Source organism: Hylobates moloch, unplaced genomic scaffold, assembly GCF_009828535.3.
Source record: "Hylobates moloch isolate HMO894 unplaced genomic scaffold, HMol_V3 SCAFFOLD_2, whole genome shotgun sequence".
In the NCBI taxonomy this organism is placed as follows: Eukaryota; Metazoa; Chordata; class Mammalia; order Primates; family Hylobatidae; genus Hylobates; species Hylobates moloch.
This window is the reverse complement of record NW_026652277.1, coordinates 45,759,302-45,779,793: the sequence shown is the minus strand read 5'-3', so window position 1 is coordinate 45,779,793 and position 20,492 is coordinate 45,759,302. Positions and strand designations below refer to the sequence as shown.

At 38.5% G+C, this 20,492-nt stretch overlaps 1 protein-coding gene across 12 annotated transcripts in view; it reads left to right on the top strand.

Annotated features, from left to right (window-relative positions):
- The window catches only part of PTPN13 (protein tyrosine phosphatase non-receptor type 13), a 220,211-nt gene that overhangs the window by 190,773 nt on the left and 8,946 nt on the right, over positions 1-20,492 (top strand). For all 12 annotated transcript variants that reach the window (XM_058433090.1, XM_032145796.2, XM_032145708.2 and 9 more), the window contains 4 exons: positions 11,268-11,323; positions 13,485-13,588; positions 18,001-18,149; positions 19,573-19,663. In XM_058433090.1, the coding sequence (XP_058289073.1) occupies positions 11,268-11,323; positions 13,485-13,588; positions 18,001-18,149; positions 19,573-19,663 (400 nt within the window). The remainder of the gene's footprint in view (positions 1-11,267; positions 11,324-13,484; positions 13,589-18,000; positions 18,150-19,572; positions 19,664-20,492) is intronic.

The following is a 20,492-nucleotide window of genomic DNA, read 5'->3' as shown; positions in this document are numbered from 1 at the left end:
ACATGGTGAAACCCTGTCTCTGCCAAAAATACAAAAAATTAGCCAGATGTGGTGGCATGCGCCTGTATTCCCAGCCCGTCAGGAGGCTGAGGCAGGAGAATCACTTGAACCCAGGAGGCAGAGGTTGCAGTGAGCGGAGATCATGCCATTGCACTCCAGCCTGGGCAATGGAGCGAGACTCAGTCTCAAAAAAAAAAAAGTCATGTCACATACTTTTTCTTTTAAAAAAGTAAGGAAAGCTTATTAATATAGATTCTTATTTATACTGAGCTATGACTGTTTTATGGCAGAAAACTTCTTTCAAGTTATCTTTTTTTATTATTTTCATTATGAAAATATTACATCCTTATTGTAAAAAAGTTTCCAACAGAATCTTCAAAACTGTAAGTCCCAGCCGGGCATGATGGCTCACGCCTGTAATCCCAGCACTCTGGGAGGCCAAGGTAGGTGGATCACCTGAGGTTGAGAGTTCAAGACCAGCCTGGCCAACGTGGAGAAACCCCATCTCTACTAAAAATACAAAATTAGCCAGGCAAGGTGATGCATGCCTGTAATCCCAGCTACTCGGGAGGCTGAGGCAGGAGAATTGCTTGAACCTAGGAGGCGGAGGTTGCGGTGAGCTGAAATCACACCATTGCCCTCCAGCCTGGGCAACAAGAGCAAGATTCTGTCTCAAAAAAACAAAAAAAAGTCCCTTTTTAAAAACATATTGATCTTGGCCAGGTGCGGTGGCTCAAGCCTGTAATCCTAGCACTTTGGGAGGCCGAGGTGGGCGGATCACGAGGTCAGGAGTTCGAGACCATCCTGGCCAACATAGTGAAACCCTGTCTCTACTAAAAATACAAAAAAATTAGCCGAGCGTGGTGGCGGGCGCCTGTAGTCCCAGCTACTCGGGAGGCTGAGGCAGGAGAATGGCGTGAACCCGGGAGGCGGAGCTTGCAGTGAGCCGAGATGGTGCCACTGCACTCCAGCCTGGGGGACAGAGCCAGACTCTGACTCAAAAAAAAAAAAAAAAAAAAAAAAAAAAAAAAACATATTGATCTTATTCATCTGAGGTAGCTATTGTTAAAAATTTTGATTTCTACCTTTCCACTGTGCATATGAAAACATAAATATTTATATACATACATAATTTTTTAATATACATTTTATCACATAGTTCTGAATTTGGTTTTCACTTAACAAATTAATCATTACCCTCTTTCCATGTGAGACGTATAAATTTGCCTCATACTTTTTAAAGGCTTCCTATTATTTTATTGTAAGGTTATATCATAATTTATTAAATTGGCCATCTGTTAATGAATTTTAGATTTCTTATTTATCAATAAGAGGAAACAAATTATTAGGAACTATATAATTGTCTTGCCACTGAAGTACAGATAGATCCTGCAAATACATGCATTGAGAATACATTTTGGGCTAGGTATATTAAATTAGTGCTTCCTGAATAAATGGGACTTCTGCTTTAGAATCTGTTTTTAATAATGGTAAACAAAGCAAAGAAAGTGAGGGAACAAATTTAGGAAAGGAGTAACAGGGATCTTACATTAAAACATTTAAAAATTTTATTTGTATCTAATTCTAGAAACACATTTAAATCACTATGACAATTATATTCATAAGCAGACAAATTTAAAATTTGCAAATATGACTAATCTCCCCTAGCTGGAAAGAAGACCCAAGCTAGTATTCTGGAAAAGTTTTCTGCTTCATCTTGTGTTTCTAGAATATTACCTACATTTTAGAACTGGCTAGTTTTAAGAATTATTTAGAACTTCTGATAATAATCTTTTGTAAGTGCTTGAAATCACCCTAAACAAATTGTATATTATTTACTGAATTGGTTCTAACAGTATATTCTGTAACTTTAGAAGTTTTATCATGTGCCAAAAGTTAAGATGCTAACCACTGGTATTACAAAAGTATAGGAATATCTTCTTATAGAAGAAAGATTATACCTCTGATAGCTATTTATACATTCATTGTATTTCTCATTCAGTATTGTAATTGTCTGTACTCTTTTGTACCTCTTAGTGAAGTACTTTAGGTCAATGGCTGTGTCTTATTTAAGAATGAAAGAATGAATGCTAATCGTATACATTACTATAAATTATTGTCTACAGTTTCAAAACCATTCAGCTATTGAACTCATCTGACTAATTTTGCTGGGGATAATAGGGTAAGAAGAGGTGTTAGGGTTTCTGTCCTAAATTTGCTTGTCCAGTCTAGTAGTCAACTTGAGAGAAGTACACATGTAAATAAGTAAATGTAATTTTTAAAAAGCTATAGAAACATATTCTGTTAAATGTTTATATGGAGTTCAGTGGGACCTACAAAGAATGGGGGAAATGGTAGGGGCTACACAGGAGTAGGCGGATAAAGTTATTAAAGCTTTCTAAAGAATTAGCATCTTAAAGGTATTTGATAGTTAAGCTAGGAAAGAGCATTCCATACATACTGTGGAGCTGCTTTAGCAGAGGAATGAAGGCATAGATGAGCCTGGAACATTCAGGACACTAAGTCATTGTGAGTAGGGTATCACAGGGTGTCTTGAAAGCTAAACCTAAAAAGATAGGCAAGGTATTAGTTCATGAAGTGACTTACATGCCATGCCAAGGAATTTGATCTTTCCACATCTCTTGCCACTGAAATGGATCAATATGCTGTCTAATTCTGGTTATTTTTTAATGGTTTTAATTTCTTCAAACATATTCTTCTTATATAGTGTTTTTAATTTCTTAAGCAAAAACAAGGCAAAAACTTTTAGTGACTCTCCATCACCTGAGGATAATCCTGCTTGACTGGTTGGATCTCAGGACTGGCTTTATGGGCATTCAACCAGTGCAATCACACAGAACCCTGTGCTTGTAAGAGCCTCCTACTTCTAATATGCTATAGTGCTGTGCTATCACCAACTTGAAGTTCTTAATAAGTTTTTAACAAGAGATCTCTTATTTGCATGTGGCTCCTGGCACTACAAATTAGGTAGTTCGTCCTAGATCCAGGAGATATCTCCTGTACTCTCAAGTTGCTGGATCTGGATTCCTTGAGCACTAGGATTGTAAAATAACCTTCAAAGGGGATGACCATGATAAAAAAAAATATTAAATATATTCAGTGAGGCAGTACCACAGCTGCCTCCTCTTCCAAAGGTCCTTCAGTCCATAGTGACAAGAAACTGAAGGCCAATCTTCTTAACCCAACCCTCCCCCATACACAAGTGAACTTTACAAAAATAGTGGTAATTGATTAATACAGGTATCACTGTAGCTTATTTCTTTTTTTTTTTTTTTTTTTTTTTTAGCAACAGCAAGATTTATTGTGAAGGGCAAAAGAACAAAGCTTCCACAGTGTGGAAGGGGACCCAAGCAGGTTGCCCCACTGTAACTTATTTCTAATTGAGCTTTACATCACCATTTTCATTTAATAATTGTATTATTAAAATTTTCATATATATAACAGCACTTGACTCTTATAAAAGGCTTTGTACTTTCTAAAATCATTATACACATACTATATTCTTAGACCAGGATTGTAATGGGAATAAGAAATCCAAATGACTTTAGTTGGAAAAAAACTTTAATCCAGACTAAAATGAGCAGCTTCTCAAAAGAGATGAGTTTCCTTTTAGTTGACAGTGGATTAAAACCTTTTTTCTTCTACTGTAGAAGTTCTACATTTACATCAACTAAATTGAAATTATGGGGTAATTTAATTATGGTACTTTTTAACTTTACAAAGTCTGTAACTGAAAGGTCATATTACAGGTGTCATTTTTATTAAATGGATTAAATAACCTATGTCGCAGACATAAGTGTATGTGGGCACACAGTGGTGGAACAGATTGACATGATTCCTGCCTTGGTAGAGCTTAATGATGGAGAGGAAAGGAAAAAAAATCAAACACACAAATAAATATGTAATTACAAGTTGTGTTAAGGTCTGTGAAGTTTATTTGTTGTTTTTAAGTGCCACACACACACACACACACACACACACAAAGAATAACCAAGGAAACCTGCTTTAGATTGGGTGTGTAGAAAACATCTTCAGGAGGAGAAGACACAATGTTGAATTTTTTAGTAAGAATTCACCATCAGAAGGGCTTTGTGGTAGGAAGAAATGAGTGATTTTGAAGAACTAAAAGACCCATGAATTTGAAGCCTACTGGGTAAAGGGGAGATTATAAAAGTAGACAGGGGCCAGATAATTCAGGGCCTTCAAGGGAATTTCCTATTTGTTAAGAAAATTTGTCCTGATAAAGATTCAATTGTATAATTTACTAACCATTTAAGAATACAATTTGGAGATGGTCGCCTCCAAAATGGCCAAATAGGAACAGCTCCAGTCTGCCACTCCCAACGAGATCGATGCAGAAGACGGGTGATTTCTGCATTTCCAACTGAGGTGCCTGGTTCATCTCAATGGGACTCGTTGGACAGTGGGTGCAGCCTACGGAGGGCAAGCTGAAGCAGGGTGGGGCATCGCCTCACACAGGAAGCACAAGGGGTCGGGGGATTTCCCTTTCCTAGCCAAGCAAAGCTGTGACAGACTACCTGGAGAAATGGTACACCCCTGACCAAACACTGCTTTTCCCACAGTCCCAGCAACCAGCAGACCAGGAGATACCCTCCCATGTCTGGCTCCGTGGGTCCCATGCCCATGGAGCCTTGCTCACTGCCAGCGCAGCAGTCTGAGATCAACCTGTGACACTGCAGCTTGACTGGTGCAGGGCATCCACCATTGCTGAGGCTTGAGTAGCTCACAGTGTAAACAAAGTGGCCAGGAAGCTCGAACAGGGCAGAGCCCACTGCAAGTCAGCAAGGCCTACTGCCTCTCTAGATTCCACCTCTGGCGGCAGGGCAGAGCAGAACAAAAGGAAGTAAACAGCTTCTCCAGACTTAAATGTCCCTGTCTGACAGCTCTGAAGAGAGCAATAGTTCTCCCAGCATGGCGTTCGAACTCTGAGAACGGACAGACTGCCTCCTCAAGCGGGTCCCTAATTCCCATGTAGCCTGACTGGGAGACACCTCCCAGTAGGGGCCGACAGACACCTCAAACAGGCAGGTGCCCCCCTGGGACGAAGCTTCCAGAGGAAGGATCAGGCAGCAATATTTGCTCTTCTGCAGCCTCCGCTGGTGATACCCAGGCAAACAGGGTCTGGAGTGGACCTCCAGCAAACTCCAACAGACCTGCAGCTGAGGGGCCTGTTAGAAGGGAAACTAACAAACAGAAAGGAATAGCATCAACATCAACAAAAAGGACATCCATACCAAAACCCTATCTGTAGGTCACCAACATCTAAGACCAAAGATAGATAAAACCACAAAGATGGGGAGAAACCAGAGCAGAAAAGCAGAAAATTCCAAAAACCAGAGCGCCTCTTCTCCTCCAAAGGATCACAGCTCCTTGCCAGCAAGGGAACAAAACTGGACAGAGAATGAGTTTGACGAGTTGACAGAAATAGGCTTCAGAAGGTCGGTAATAACAAACTTTTCCAAGCAAAAGGAGCATGTTCTAACACATCGCAAGAAAGCTAAAAACCTTGAAAAAAAGGTTAGATGAATGGCTAAGTAGACTAAACAGTGTAGAGAAGACCTTAAATGACCTGATGAAGCTGAAAACCACAGCACGAGAACTTCGTGACACATGCGCAAGCTTCAATCGCCGATTTGATCAAGTAGAAGAAAGGATATCAGTGATTGAAGATCAAATTAATGAAATAAAGCAAGAAGACAAGATTAGAGAAAAAAGAATGAAAAGAAGTGAACAAACACTCCTAGAAATATGGGACTATGTGAAAAGACCAAATCTACATTTGATTGGTATACTGGAAAGGACAGGGAGAATGGAACCAAGTTAGAAAACACTCTGCAGGATATTATCTAGGAGAACTTTGCTAACCTAGCAAGGCAGGCCAACATTCAAATTCAAGAAATACAGAGAACACTACAAAGATACTCCTTGAGAAGAGCAACCCCAAGACACATAATTGTCAGATTCACTAAGGGTGAAATGAAGGAAAAAATGTTAAGGGCAGCCAGAGAGAAAGGTCAGGTTACTCACAAAGGGAAGCCCATCAGAATAACAGCGATCTCTCAGCAGAAACCCTACAAGCCAGAAGAGAGTGGAGGCCAATATTCAACATTCTTAAAGAAAAGAATTTTCAACTCAGAATCTCATATCCAGCCAAACTAAGCTTTGTAAGTGAAGAACAAATAAAATCCTTTGCAGACAAGCAAATGCTGACAGATTTTGTCACCACCAGGCCTGCCTAACAAGAGCTCCTGAAGGAAGCACTAAACATGGAAAGGAACAACCAGTACCAGCCACTGCAAAAACATGCCAAGTGGTAAAGACTATTGACTCTGTAAAGAAACTGCATCAATTAACAGGCAAAATCACCAGCTAACATCATAATGACAGGATCAAATTCACACATAACAAAATTAACCTTAAATATGTATGGGCTAAATGCCCCAATTAAAAGACACAGACTGGCAAATTGGATAAAGAGTCAAGACCCATCAGTATGCTGTATTCAGGAGACCCATCTCACACGCAGAGAAACACATAGGCTCAAAATAAAGGGATGGAGGAAGATCTACCAAGCAAATGGAAAACAAAGGCAGAGGTTGCAATCCTAGTCTCTAATAAAACAGACTTTAAACCAACAAAGATCAAAAAAGACAAGGCCACTACATAATGGTAAAAGGATCAATTCAACAAGAAGAACTAACTATCCTAAATATATATGCACCCAATACAGGAGCACCCAGATTAATGAAGCAAGTCTTTAGAGACCTACAAAGAGACTTGGACTCCTACACAATAATAATGGGAGACTTTAACACCCCACTGTCAATATTAGACAGGTCAACAAGACAGAAGGTTAACAGGGATATCCAGGACTTGAACTCAGCTCTGTACCAAGTGTACATAATAGATATTTACAGAACTCTCCACCCCAAATCAACAGAATATACATTCTTCTCAGCACCACATCACACTTATTCTAAAATTGACCACATAATTGGAAGTAAAACACTACTCAGCAAATGTAAAAGAACAGAAATTATAACAAACTGTCTCTCAGACAACAGTGCAATCAAATTAGAACTCAGGATTAATAAACTCACTCAAAACCACACAACTACATGGAAACTGAACAACCTGCTCCTGATTCACTACTGGGTAAATAACAAAATGAAGGCAGAAATAAAGATGTTCTTTGAAACCAATGAGAAAGAACAAAGACACAACATACCAGAATCTCTGGGACACATTTAAAGCAGTGTGTAGAGGGAAATTTGTAGCACTAAATGCCCACAAGAGAAAGCAGGAAAGATCTAAAATTGACACCCTAACATCACAATGAAAAGAACTAGAGAAGCAAGAGCAACCACATTCAAAAGCTAGCAGAAGGCAAGAAATAACTAAGATCAGAGCAGAACTGAAGGAGATAGAGACACAAAAAAACCTTTAAAAAATCAATGAATCCAGGAGCTAGTTTTTTTAAAAGATCAACAAAATAGACTGCTAGCAAGACTAATAAAGAATAAAAGAGAAAAAAATCAAATAGACACAATAAAAAATGATAAAGGGGATATCACCACCAATCCCACAGAAATACAAACTGCCATCAGAGAATACTGTAAACACCTCTATGCAAATAAACTAGAAAATCTAGAAGAAATTGATAAATTCCTGGACACATACACCCTCCCAAGACTAAACCAGGAAGAAGTTGAATCTCTGAATAGACCAATAACAGGCTCTGAAATTGAGGCAATAATTAATAGCCTACCAACAAAAAAGAGTCCAGGACCAGATGGATTTACAGTTGAATTCTACCAGAGGTACAAAGAGGAGCTGGTACCATTCCTTCTGAAACTATTCCAATCAATAGAAAAAGATGGAATCCTCCCTAACTCATTTCATGAGGCTAGCATCATCCTGACACCAAAGCTTGGCAGAGACACAACAAAAAAATAGGAATTTTAGGCCAATATCCCTGGTGAATATTGATGCGAAAATCCTCAATAAAATACTGGCAAACGGAATCCAGCAGCACATCAAAAAGCTTATCCACCATGATCAAGTCAGCTTCATCCCTGGGATGCAAGGCTGGTTCAACATATGCAAATCAATAAACATAATCTATCACATAAAGAGAACCAACAACAAAAGCCACATGATTATCTCAATAGATGCAGAAAAGGCCTTCAACAAAATTGAGCAGCCCTTCATACTAAAAACTCTCAATAAACTAGGTATCAATGGAACCTACCTCAAAATAATAAATGCTATTTATGACAAACCCACAGCCAATATCATACTGAATGGGCAAAAGCTGGAAGCATTCCCTTTGAAAATCGGCACAAGACAAGGATGACCTCTCTCACCACTCCTATTCAACACAGTATTGGAAGTTCTGGCTAGGGCAATCAGGCGAGAGAAAGAAATAAAGGGTGTTCAATTAGGAAAAGAAGAAGTCAAATTGTCTCTTTGCAGATGACATGATTGTATATTTAGAAATTCTCATCATCTCAGCCCAAAATCTCCTTAAGCTGATAAGCAACTTCAGCAAAGTCTCAGGATACAAAATCAATATGCAAAAATCACAAGCATTCATATACACCAACAGTAGACAGAGAGCCAAATCATGCGTGAACTCCCATTCACAATTACTACAAAGAAAATAAAATACTTAGGAATCCAACTTACAAGGGATGTAAAGGATCTCTTCAAGCAGAACTACAAACCACTGCTCAACGAAATAAAAGAGGACACAAACAAATGGAAGAACATTCCATGCTCATGGATAGGAGGAATCAATGTCGTGAAAATGGCCATACTGCCCAAGGTAATTTATAGATTCAATGCTATCCCCATCAAGCTACCACTGACTTTATTCCCAGAATTGGAAAAAACTACTTTAAAGTTCATATGGAACCCAAAAAGAGCCCTCATAGTGAAGACAATCCTAAGCAAAAAGAACAAAGCTGGAGGCATCACACTACCTGACTTCAAACTATACTACAAGGCTACGGTAACCAAAACAGCATGGTACTGGTACCAAAACAGATATATACACCAATGGAACAGAACAGAGGCCTTAGAAATAATACTACCCATCTACAACCATCTGATCTTTGACAAACCTGACGAAAACAAGCAATGGGGAAAGGATTCCCTATTTAATAAATGGTGCTGGGAAAACTGGCTAGCCATATGTAGAAAGCTGAAACTGTATCCCTTCCTTACACCGTATACAAAAATTAACTCAAGATGGATTAAAGACTTAAATGTAATACCTAACACCATAAAAACCCTAGAAGAAAACCTAGGCATTACCATTCAGGACATAGGCATGGGCAAAGACTTCATGATTAAAACAACAAAAGCAATGGCAACAAAAGCCAAAATTGACAAATGGGATCTAATTAAAGAGCTTCTGCACGGCAAAAGAAACTATCATTAGAGTGAACAGGCAACCTACAGAATGGGAGAAAACTTTTGCAATCTACCCATCTGACAAAGGACTAATATCCTGAATCTACAAATAACTTAAACAAATTTACAAGAAAAAAACAATTCCATCAAAAAGTGGGCAAAGGATATGAACAGACACTTCTCAAAAGAAGACATTTATGCAGCCAACAGACATATGAAAAAATGCTCATCATCACTGGTCATCAGAGAAATGCAAATCAAAACCACAATGAGATACCATCTCACGCCAGTTAGAATGGCAGTCATTAAAAAGTCAGGAAACAACAGATGCTAGAGAAGTTGTAGAGAAATAGGAACGCTTTTACACTGTTGGTGGGAGCGTAAAGTAGTTCAACCTTTGTGAAAGACTGTGGCAATTCCTCAAGGATCTAGAACTAGAAATACCATTTGACCCAGTGATCACATTACTGGGCATATACCCAAAGGATTATAAATCACATTACCATAAAGACACATGCACATGCATGTTTATTGCAGCACTGTTCACAATAGCAAAGACATGAAACCAACCCAAATGTCCATCAATGATAGACTGAATAAAGAAAATGTGGCACATATACACCGTGGAATACTATGTAGCCATAAAAGAGGATGAGTTCATGTCCTTTGCACAGACATGGATGAAGCTGGAAACCATCATTCTAAGCAAACTATCACAAGGACAGAAAACCAAACACTACATGTTCTCACTCATAGGTGGGAGTTGAACAATGAGAACACATGGACACAGGGCGGGGAATGTCACACACCAGGGCCTGTTGGGGGGTGGCGGGCTGGGGGAGGGATAGCATTAGGAGAAATACCTAATGTAAATGATGAGTTGATGGGTACAGCAAACCAACAAGGCACATGTATACCTACGTAACAAACCTGCATGTTGTGCACATGTACCCTAGAACTTGAAAGTATAATAGAAAAAATAATACAATTTGGCATCTCTTTCTAATTGTAGCAAACTGCTCCTGCTGCAGTATTTGGATCTCTGAAATACACCATACTCAGTTAAAGTATGAGTTGATTAATCTTTAATGATAAAGGGGCAATATATTATAATTTAACATATTTGAAACTACTAAGATTTTCTTGAAGCTTTTTTTAGATTTTAAAATTGAAGTAGAAAAGCATATACCAAATGTGCATATCTAAATAATCATTAATTCACACTTTCATCTTTTTTCGTCTTTAACTCTTTCCTATTAATATTTTTAATATAAGAAATGAAGGCCAGGCTGGCTTCAGTGGCTCACACCTGTAATCCCAACACTTTGGGAGGCTGAGGCAGGAGAGTAGCTCAAGCCTAGGAGTTTAAGACCAGCCTGGGCAACATAGTGAGATCCCATCTCTACAGAAAAAAAAAAATTTTAATTAGCTGGGCATGGTGGCATGCACCTGTGGTCCCTAGCTACTCAGGAGGCTGAATGGGGAGGATTGCTTGAGCCCAAGAGTTTGAGGTTACAGTGAGTCATGATTGTACCACTGGACTCTAGCCCAGACAGCAGACTCCATCTCTTTAAAAAAATGAAAAGCCAAGATGAGTGTGAAGATACCTAAGTGGGAGCAGCAAAGACTGTTGGGCCACTGATGCCTCAGCCACTGTTTGGAGTGTATTAATTGAATGTCATATGTGTCTTTGTAATATAAGGATGAACAATAACAGTAAATATAGGAAATAACTAACAGGAAAAAAATAGTATGCGATTTTTTTTGTTACAATGGGCTGATTTGATTCTTATTTATTTTTATTGTAGGCTACCAAAATGAATGGCTGTGAAGAATATTGTGAAGAAAAAGTAAAAAGTGAAAGGTAAGAAAATAATTTTCAAAGTATCCATAATGCTTCATATATCTATCTATCTATAAATGCTCTGAAGATTTCTATTTGTTTTCCAGTATAAAATAAGCATTGTTGAGTAAATTATGAAACTATGGTTGCATATTAAGAATTTTTAAAATTTTCGGGCCAGGTGTGATGGCTCATGCCTGTAATCCCAGTGTTTTGGGAGGCTGAGGCAGGCGGATCACTTGAGGTCAGGAGTTCAAGACTAGCCTGGCCAACATGGTGAAACCCCATTCTCTACTAAAAATACAAAAACCCAGGCATGGTATCTCATGCCTGTAATCCCAGCACTTTGGGTGGCTGAGATGGGCAGATCACTTGAGGCCAGGAGTTGGAGACCAGCCTGGCCAACATGGTGAAACCCCGCCTCTACTAAAAATATAAAAATTAGCTGGGTGTGGTGACACGTGGGTGTAATCCCAGCTACTCAGGAGGCTGAGGCAGGAGAATTGCTGGAACCCAGGAGGTGGATGTTACAGTGAGCCAAGATCGTGCCACTGCACTCCAGCCTGAGCAACAGAGCAAGACTCTGTCTCAAAAAGAAAAAAAGTTTTAAAAATTTTGTTACCAGGAGGTTCTAGTGACATGTGAAAATGTGTTTATTATACCATTGCTTCAAGAAAGCAATATTCTCTTAACCATGGGAAAAAATGAATGAAAGCGTGACCTAAATGGAAATGTGCCAACAATCATGATAGTGACTGTCTTCTCCTATTGAGTTATAGGTCATTTATTTTTCAGTTTCTATATTTTTCTATACTTTAAAATTTTTTAAATTTTTAATGAGAAAATGAAACCAAAAAAAGTAAGAAAGTTTTTTAAAACCCACAAAAATATGTCTTAAACAATTTCTAATTATAAAGTAAGGTCTTTTTTTACAAAAATATATATGAGGGAAAGGTGTTCTATCTATGAGGGGACTTCAGAAAGTTCATGAAAAAATAGAGTTAAAAGATAAAAATATAAAATACAAACTTTATTAACATAAGCTCCATCAAGTTTAGCACACTTTTGTAGGTGATGATACCAGCCATTTAGTTAATCCCTAAAAAACTGAAGGTCCTGCAAATTTAACCATATCAATGCAGTCTTTTTTATATTAACTGAAGAAAAATGCATGCCCTTTACAGATTTTTTGAGATTGAGGTACAAAAAGTCAGAAGGAGCCAATTAAGGACTCTAAGATGGATTCCTAGTAATTTCCCACTGAAGCTCACAAAATTGCCTTGTTTGATGAGAGGAATGAGCAGGAACATTGTCACACAAGGGGAGAACTCTCTAGTGAAGCTTTCCCAGACATTTCATGGATGTAGAGCTTTTTAACCCAGCAAAATAAGTGTTGTCACCCACAGTGAGTTAGAACAGGGGGAAACATCTGTCATAAAAGCAGCGTAATGGCTGCCCTGTTGACATTTTGGGAGCATTAGTCCATGTCCTGGTGTATACTAATGTCATCAGATGAAAGTACTCTGCTTTGTTCCCCCTGAATATCAGAAACTTAAAAATGTATTCAGGCTTTTACGTAATCCTTTTTCACTTCACCTTAACACTAAACACCGTTCTCCTACCTAGTTTCTCTTTCCTAGCCGTCTACCTTACCAAAGAGGGCATCTGTAATGCACTCCCAAAATATTGAGAACTTGTACTGAGTTTCATCACATTAAGTGAATGCCCAGATACAGGAGTGTCCTTCTGGCCTCCTGTTGTAGCAAAAGGCTATACCCATCAATAGAGAATTCTTTAAATAAATTAAGATACGTTCATATTTTGCAATAGTGGGCAGCTGCTGAAAAGAAGGAGAAAGAGCTATATGCCAATACAATTGTAATCACTCATCCATGTTGAAGGACAGAAATAAAACCACCACCTTCTCCATCCTCAAATGAACTCCTTCAGTCTAAAGTTCAAAGACGGGATCTGTCCAAGGATAAATTTTAAAACTGTATTAAACCATTCTACATCTCAGTTGTTTACATCTACCAATAAATTTTAAGAATTGTGGTTTGGTTTTCTTAGACATTCTATTTTAAAATACTGTAATAATTGTAGAGAAAATCATACAGGGCCATAATGTTTAATTTGAGTACAAAAATGAAGAAAAGGTTACAAATGTGTTTTGTTTTCATAGCTTAATTCAGAAGTCACAAGAAAAGAAGACTGATGGTGATGAAATAACATGGGGAAGTGATGAGTTGCCAATAGAGAGAACAAACCATGAAGATTCTGATAAAGGCAAGAATTTTAATGACAGTTTTTTCCTCAAAAATAATGAATTGGAAAAATAAGTTGTTTTTCAGACTATATGGATATGCTGTTTTACCATATGTATACATTATTTGCTTTTCTTTCTTTCTTTCTTTTTTTGAGACGGAGGCTGTGAGTCCAGTGGGGCGATCTCGGCTCACTACAACCTCCACCTCCCCAGTTCAAGCAGTTCTCCTGCCTCAGCCTCTCGAGTAGCTGGGATTACAGGCGGGTGCCACCATGCCCAGCTAATTTTTGTGTTTTTAGTAGAGACGGGGTTTCACCATGTTGGCCAGGCTGGTCTGGAACTCCTGACCTCAGATGATCCACCCACCTCAGCTTCCCAAAGTGCTGGGATTACAGGCATGAGCCACCGCACCCAGCCACGTTATTTGCTTTTAAACATAAAGTTAAATCATGTAGACAAAAATCAACATTGGTTTATATTACCAGATATTTGCACAGTTATATTCTAAAATCCTCAGTGGCTTGGAGTAAAACATGCAAATAAATGTATACATACTTTAAGTGGAAATATGAAGCCATAATTTTGCCATTCTGGAAGGAGAAGTCAAGGGGCACTTTTTTTTTGTTTTTGGAGACAGAGTCTCGCTCTGTCACCCAGGCTGGAGAATACAGTGGCACAATCTTGGCTCACTGCAACCTCCATCTCCTGAATTCAAGCAATTATTCTGCCTCAGCCTTCCAAGTAGCTGGGATTACAGGTGCACGCCACCACGCCTGGCAATTTTTTCTATTTTTAGTGGAGATGGGGTTTCACCATGTTGGCCAGGCTGGTCTCTAACTCCTGAGCTCAGGCAATCCACCCACCTCGGCCTCCCAAAGTGCTGGGATTACAGGCGTGAGCCACACCACACCTGGCCAGAATTATTATTATCCTAGAATCCCAGCCTCATCTTTTATGATCGGGAATCAATTGGTCTGTTTCACTATTACTGCCTTTTCATTTTATTACTGGGCCAATAGAGAAATGAAATTCTATCCAGTGTTTCATTCGTCTTACTTTATATGAGGAAGTGTCACTATAATGAAAGAACATGGTTTTGTCATTCAAAGCAAAGTCTTCGTTTTTTTTTTTCTTTTTTAAAGAAATTAACAGCTTAGGCTGGGCGTGCTGGCCCACACCTATAACCCTAGCACTTTGGGAGGCCGAAGCAGGCTGATCACCTGAGGTCAGGAGTTCAACCAGCCTGACCAACAGGCAAAACCTTGTCTCTTCTAAAAATAACAAAAATTAGCTGGTCATGGTGGCAGGCACTTGTGATCCCAGCTACTCTGGAGGCTGAGACAGGAGAATCGCTTGAACCCAGGAGGCAGAGGTTGCAATGAGCCGAGATTGTGTCACTGCACTCCAGCCTGGGTGATAGAGTGAGAGCCTGTCAGAAAGAAAGAAAGAGAGAAAGAGAGAGAGAGAAGGAGAGAAGGGAAGAAAGCAGGGAGGGAGGGAGGGAGGAAGGAAGTTTAATTAACACTTTCTTGACTTGGATAGACTGTTGATATGTGTACAACATGCATGTCCAGCATTGTAGCCCTTGCTCACCCACCCAGCCTTTAAGTTCCTGTTGCACTTACATGCAGTTCTGTAAAAGTTATTTCATATGAGTAAATTTTGTATTCCCAGCCAACCTCTGCCTGAGCTAAATGTTAACCTTTTAGGTGTCTTGTATAGTTTTGTATCCCTCACAGTGCCAGCATCATTGTTGCCTATATCTTAGCTGCATCATCAAAATGCTTTAATCTGCTGATTGACATAATTAAAGCTACACTTGTGCAGTCTATAGCAAGAAGTTTCCCCTCCCTTTTTCTAGGATAACAGTTGCCTTCAATTATAAATAATTTCCATACAGCAGGTACTAAATTAGACCCATAGCTCTTCTAAGATAGTTGACTCAACTCCCAAAGCACTCAAGGGAATTCTTTATTTGCATGGAGAAAACTATCAAACACCAGGGATAACTGGCCCTGAGTGCCAAGGATGGATGGTGAAGAGAGAAATCAGTGTTCCTGGAGTAATCTCCCATAGTAAGGAATTTCTGAAGTGTCTCTCTTACTTTCCCCATGTGCTTAGAAGCTCATTTAAATGAAAAGTAGTAACAGAACTAAATTTGATAATTTTTTGTAATGAGTTCCTGGGGTTTTTGGGGGGGGTGAGGGGGTGGGTAACAGTTTAAGTTGCATGTGTTATGCAGATAAGAATTAGTTACAGCTAAGCATACTTATAAAACTTTAGGACAGCATTTCTCAAATTTGAGAACCTAAGAAGCACTGAGAATGTTTATGGACCAGTTTGAATAACATTTAATGCCATTATTTTAGATTATCAGTCTCTACTGGTGCCAGGGTGAGCAACACATTGCAATTCAAGGCAGTGAAATAATTCAGTGTTTAGTTATGAGTTGGTTATTCAGGTGATCTAGAATGTGCTGTTTATATTATCTTGAAATTAAAACAAAATTTCAAAATTTTTAAATGCTTATGTAGAAATACTCAGCAGAGCCCAGTTTAAGAAAAACTAGGCTAAGAAATATCTGAAATATGTTTGGTTTTCTGCAATCAAGCTGTTCGTAAAAAGAATTTATATGTTTTACTTATGGTCACATTTTAGTGTAAAAGTATTGAAGCAAAGGATATTGTCATTATAATTCTCAATTACCTACTAAAATGACGGTTCCATTGGCTCTGTTGTAACAATTTAAAGGTATTTATTTAACTAAAATCTGTTTTTTAAATAATTTATGTTAGTCTTAACACATACCAATTTTCTATTTGTTTGATGTGCTGTAATTTTTTCATCTTTTCCCATCATTTATAAAGCCTTTCTGTATATATGAGATCAAGATTTTAGTGTATGTTTGTGTGTGTGTGTGTGTGTGTGTGTGTGTGTGTGTGTGTGTGGTGTGTAAGGAGTCAGGGGAGCATAACATAGAGAATATTGTGAAGTTTGGGATTCTTCAGAAAAATCCGTCTTCTCACTGTAACAGAGTTCTATTGTTGAAAGAATCCCATTTACTATTATCTAGAATACTTATTTTAAAAAATTGCCTACCTATTATGTTGTTTCCGAAATTCTGAGAACTAAGTACAATTACCTTTTTATGGCTGGTTTTGTGGGGAAAAGAAACAAGCTGTCCCCAGGCTGCCCATGATAAACTCCTTATCAAAAATTTTTAAAAAGTGCCATTTGAGTCAAGAGAAGTAAAAAGAAACAACATAAACTCCTTTAGAAACTGTAAATAAATGAGAGCCAAGAGCCTTAAAAACTTCCGAACGTCAGTGAGGTATCTCCTTAAAAGTTGGGTGTGAGAGTGTGCTAGGGCTGACTTTCCTGTGTTAATTGTAGTTATCAGCCTACCTATTAATTCTATTATCTTATTAATTCTCTCATATTTAAAGACTTTCCCTTTTGTAAGATGAGGTGCGAATGGGCTGAAATTAGTTCATTTGTTAGTTAAATCTGTTCTGGGGGAAATATTATTAGTTGTTGCATATTTAAAGACTTTCCTGGCCAGGCACAATGGCTCATGCCTGGAATCCCAGCACTTTGGGAGGCTGAGGCAGGTGGATCGCTTGAGCCCAGGAGTTCGGGACCAGCCGAGGCAACATGGCAAAACCCCATCTCTACAAAAAAATACAAAAAATTACCCAGGCCTGGTGGTGCTTCCCAGCTACCAGGAAGGCTGAGGTGGGAGGATCACCTGAGACAGGTAGTTGACGTTGCATTGAGCTGTGATTGTGCCATTGCACTTCAGCCTGGGCTACAGAATAAGACTGTGTGTGTGTGTGTGTGTGTGTGTGTGTGTGTGTGTGTGTGTGTGTATAAAATAAATAAAATAAAGACCTTCCTAGCCAGGTACACACATATATACATATATTTTTTATATAGACACATATGTACATATATATTTATTGTGTATATATATAAAATATACACACACACATATATAAATCTATAAAATAAATAAAATAAAATAACAACCTTCCTAGCCAGGTGCAGTGGCTCACGTCTATTATCCCAGCACTTGGGGAAGCCAAGACAAGAGGATCACTTGAGGCCAGGAGTTCAAGACCAGCCCGGGCAACATAGGGAGACCCCATCTCTTCAAAAATATTTAAAAATTAGCCAGGCACAGAGTGTTGCATGACTGTGGTCCCAGCTACTTGGGAGACTGAGGCAGGAGGATCCCTTGAGCCTGGGAGATCAAGGCCACAGTGAGCTGTGATTACAGAACTGCACTCCATCCTAGGCGACAGAACAAGATTCTATCTCTAAATAAATAGACTTTCCCTTTTGTAAGATGAGGTGAACATCGGCTGAAATTAGTTCACTTAGTTAAATTGGTTCTGGAGGAACTGTCTTTAAATTGCTGTCTTCCTATTAGATCATTCCTTTCTGACAAACGATGAGCTCGCTGTACTCCCTGTCGTCAAAGTGCTTCCCTCTGGTAAATACACGGGTGCCAACTTAAAATCAGTCATTCGAGCCCTGCGGGGTTTGCTAGATCAAGGAATTCCTTCTAAGGAGCTGGAGGTAAGTGGCTTCTGCCAATGATTCTCTCCCAAAGTGTGTGCATTTAGTTTGTAAGGAAAATGTATCTTTACTAGCCCAAGATTAGAAGAAATTTTGAAAATTTTCCAACTCTAAAAGCACCACCTTATCATATCTAGCAGAAAATTAATTTTTCTGATTAGAATCCCAATAATAGTGATTTAAGGGAATCACTTTAACTACTTGGAACTTGATACATTTCCCTGAAGATTATCCTTCCTGCCTCATAGTTAAGGTAAAAATGTTTAAAAAAAAAAAGCCAAGTATAAATTTCAACCATGCACTAAACTTTATAATTAGTGTATTGTAGACATGTTTCATCATAAGAGCAGGTTCTAATTTAATACAGCTCCAAGAATGTGTGTCCTAGTTCAAAGCAGCAATGGCTCAGAGCCCTAGCTCCTGTGGTCTCATGGAACCGTCCATATTTACCACTAGAAAAGAGAGTGGTTTTGAGGTTGACCTTGCCCCTCTTCCTCAAACCATCTGCTTATTTGCCTACTTCTAAGCTTTGCAGCCACTAAAAGGAGTTAACTTTAATAAGAGTTTCTGCTTTGTGCTTGTTGCATTGTATATATTCCTCAAAATATTAATTCCTTTATAGATTGTGAAACTGAGGCTCACAGTAATTAAGGTATACTCTTCCTCTCCTCATTGCCATGCTATGGAATGATTTTTTTCTTCAAGTTCTTAGATTTAAATGTCACCATCAGAAAAGTTCCATCACAACCCTTATAAAGTAGTGTTTATAAGGATTTCTCTACCACAGCAGCTTATTGATTTCTTCAAGGCATGTACTACAGTATTTGTTTACTTCTTTATTGTGTCTTTCTCCTAATAAGCTGTAAAGGCCAGGAGAGCCAAAATCTTATCTTCTTGCTCACCGCTGTATTCCCATCACTTATTACAGTACCTTGCAGATAATGGGCATGCAATATATATTTTTTGAATGAGCGAATGAATGAAAAGTGAGCAAGAGTTGACTTTAGAACCTAGGACTATCTGACCACAACAGCACTACCACATGGAATATTCTATAACCCTCACAGACAATACTGTCAGTAAATTGTGCTCTAGCTCATCACTTTATGGCAGAGTTGGGTTTTTTTAATTGTATTTTTTTCTAAAATATAAACACTTTTAAACAGAAGTTAAAAATTAAGACACAAAGTTCTGTCTCATAAAGTTGACTGCAACATGTTCAATTAAAAGATACTTGTAACAATATATTTCAATGCTGACTTAACAAATCACTATTGACTTTAGACTTATTTAGGACATCTGTATTTAACACTCAGAATCAGCCTTAATCAACCAATTTTACACCCTACGCATTTAACATATTTGCAGTTATTACTGAACTACTACTTATCTCAACAAATTTATTTCCATGTTTTGCTTACAGAATCTTCAAGAATTAAAACCTTTGGATCAGTGTCTAATTGGGCAAACTAAGGAAAACAGAAGGAAGAACAGATATAAAAATATACTTCCCTGTAAGTTCCAGTTTGGCTTCAGATTTAATATGTGATCAGTATAATATGAGTGGATTAAAAGTTTTTGTGTTTAACTTACCTATCCCTCACATAACCGTGTGCATGCACATACATTCACAGATTTGTATCAGTAACAAATACATTGAAATATTCCGTGTGAATTCCCTTTTAAATTATGTATGTAGGTATTCTGAAAATCAGTTAGAGGAACCTGAAATATTTGATAAGATATTCCTAAATTTTTACTAGTATACAGTATTAGAAATTAGTCAGTGATGCCAAATCATTAATTTTAAAATCTTTTTAAAAACCGGAACTGGCTTCTGGATGAGGATTTTCTTGGTTGGATTCATTTATCACAACCACCATCAATTTATTCCACTTATTTTTAGTTTAGAGAAATATCTATAGTAATGAATAGCTGTGTACATGCATATGACTACAGTGGTACCACCAGCCTACATTAGATATTTCAGATACCAGAAGGGAACAAAAGCAATCATTTTGGCCCAGTGCGGTGGCTCATGCCTTTAATCCCTGCACTTCGGGAGGCCAAGGGAGGCAGATCACTTGAGATCAGAAGTTTAAGACCAGCCTGGCCAACATGGTGAAACCCCATCTCTACTGAAAAATACAGAAATTAGCCGAGAGTGGTGGCTCATGCTTATAATCCCAGCTACTTGGGAGGCTGAGGCAGGAGGATCGCTTCAACCCGGGAGGCAGAGGTTGCAGCGAGCCGAGATCATGCCACTGCACTCCAGCCTGGGCAACAGAGTGAGACTCCATCTCAAAAAAAAAAAACAAGAAAAGCAGTAATTTTTACCCGTAT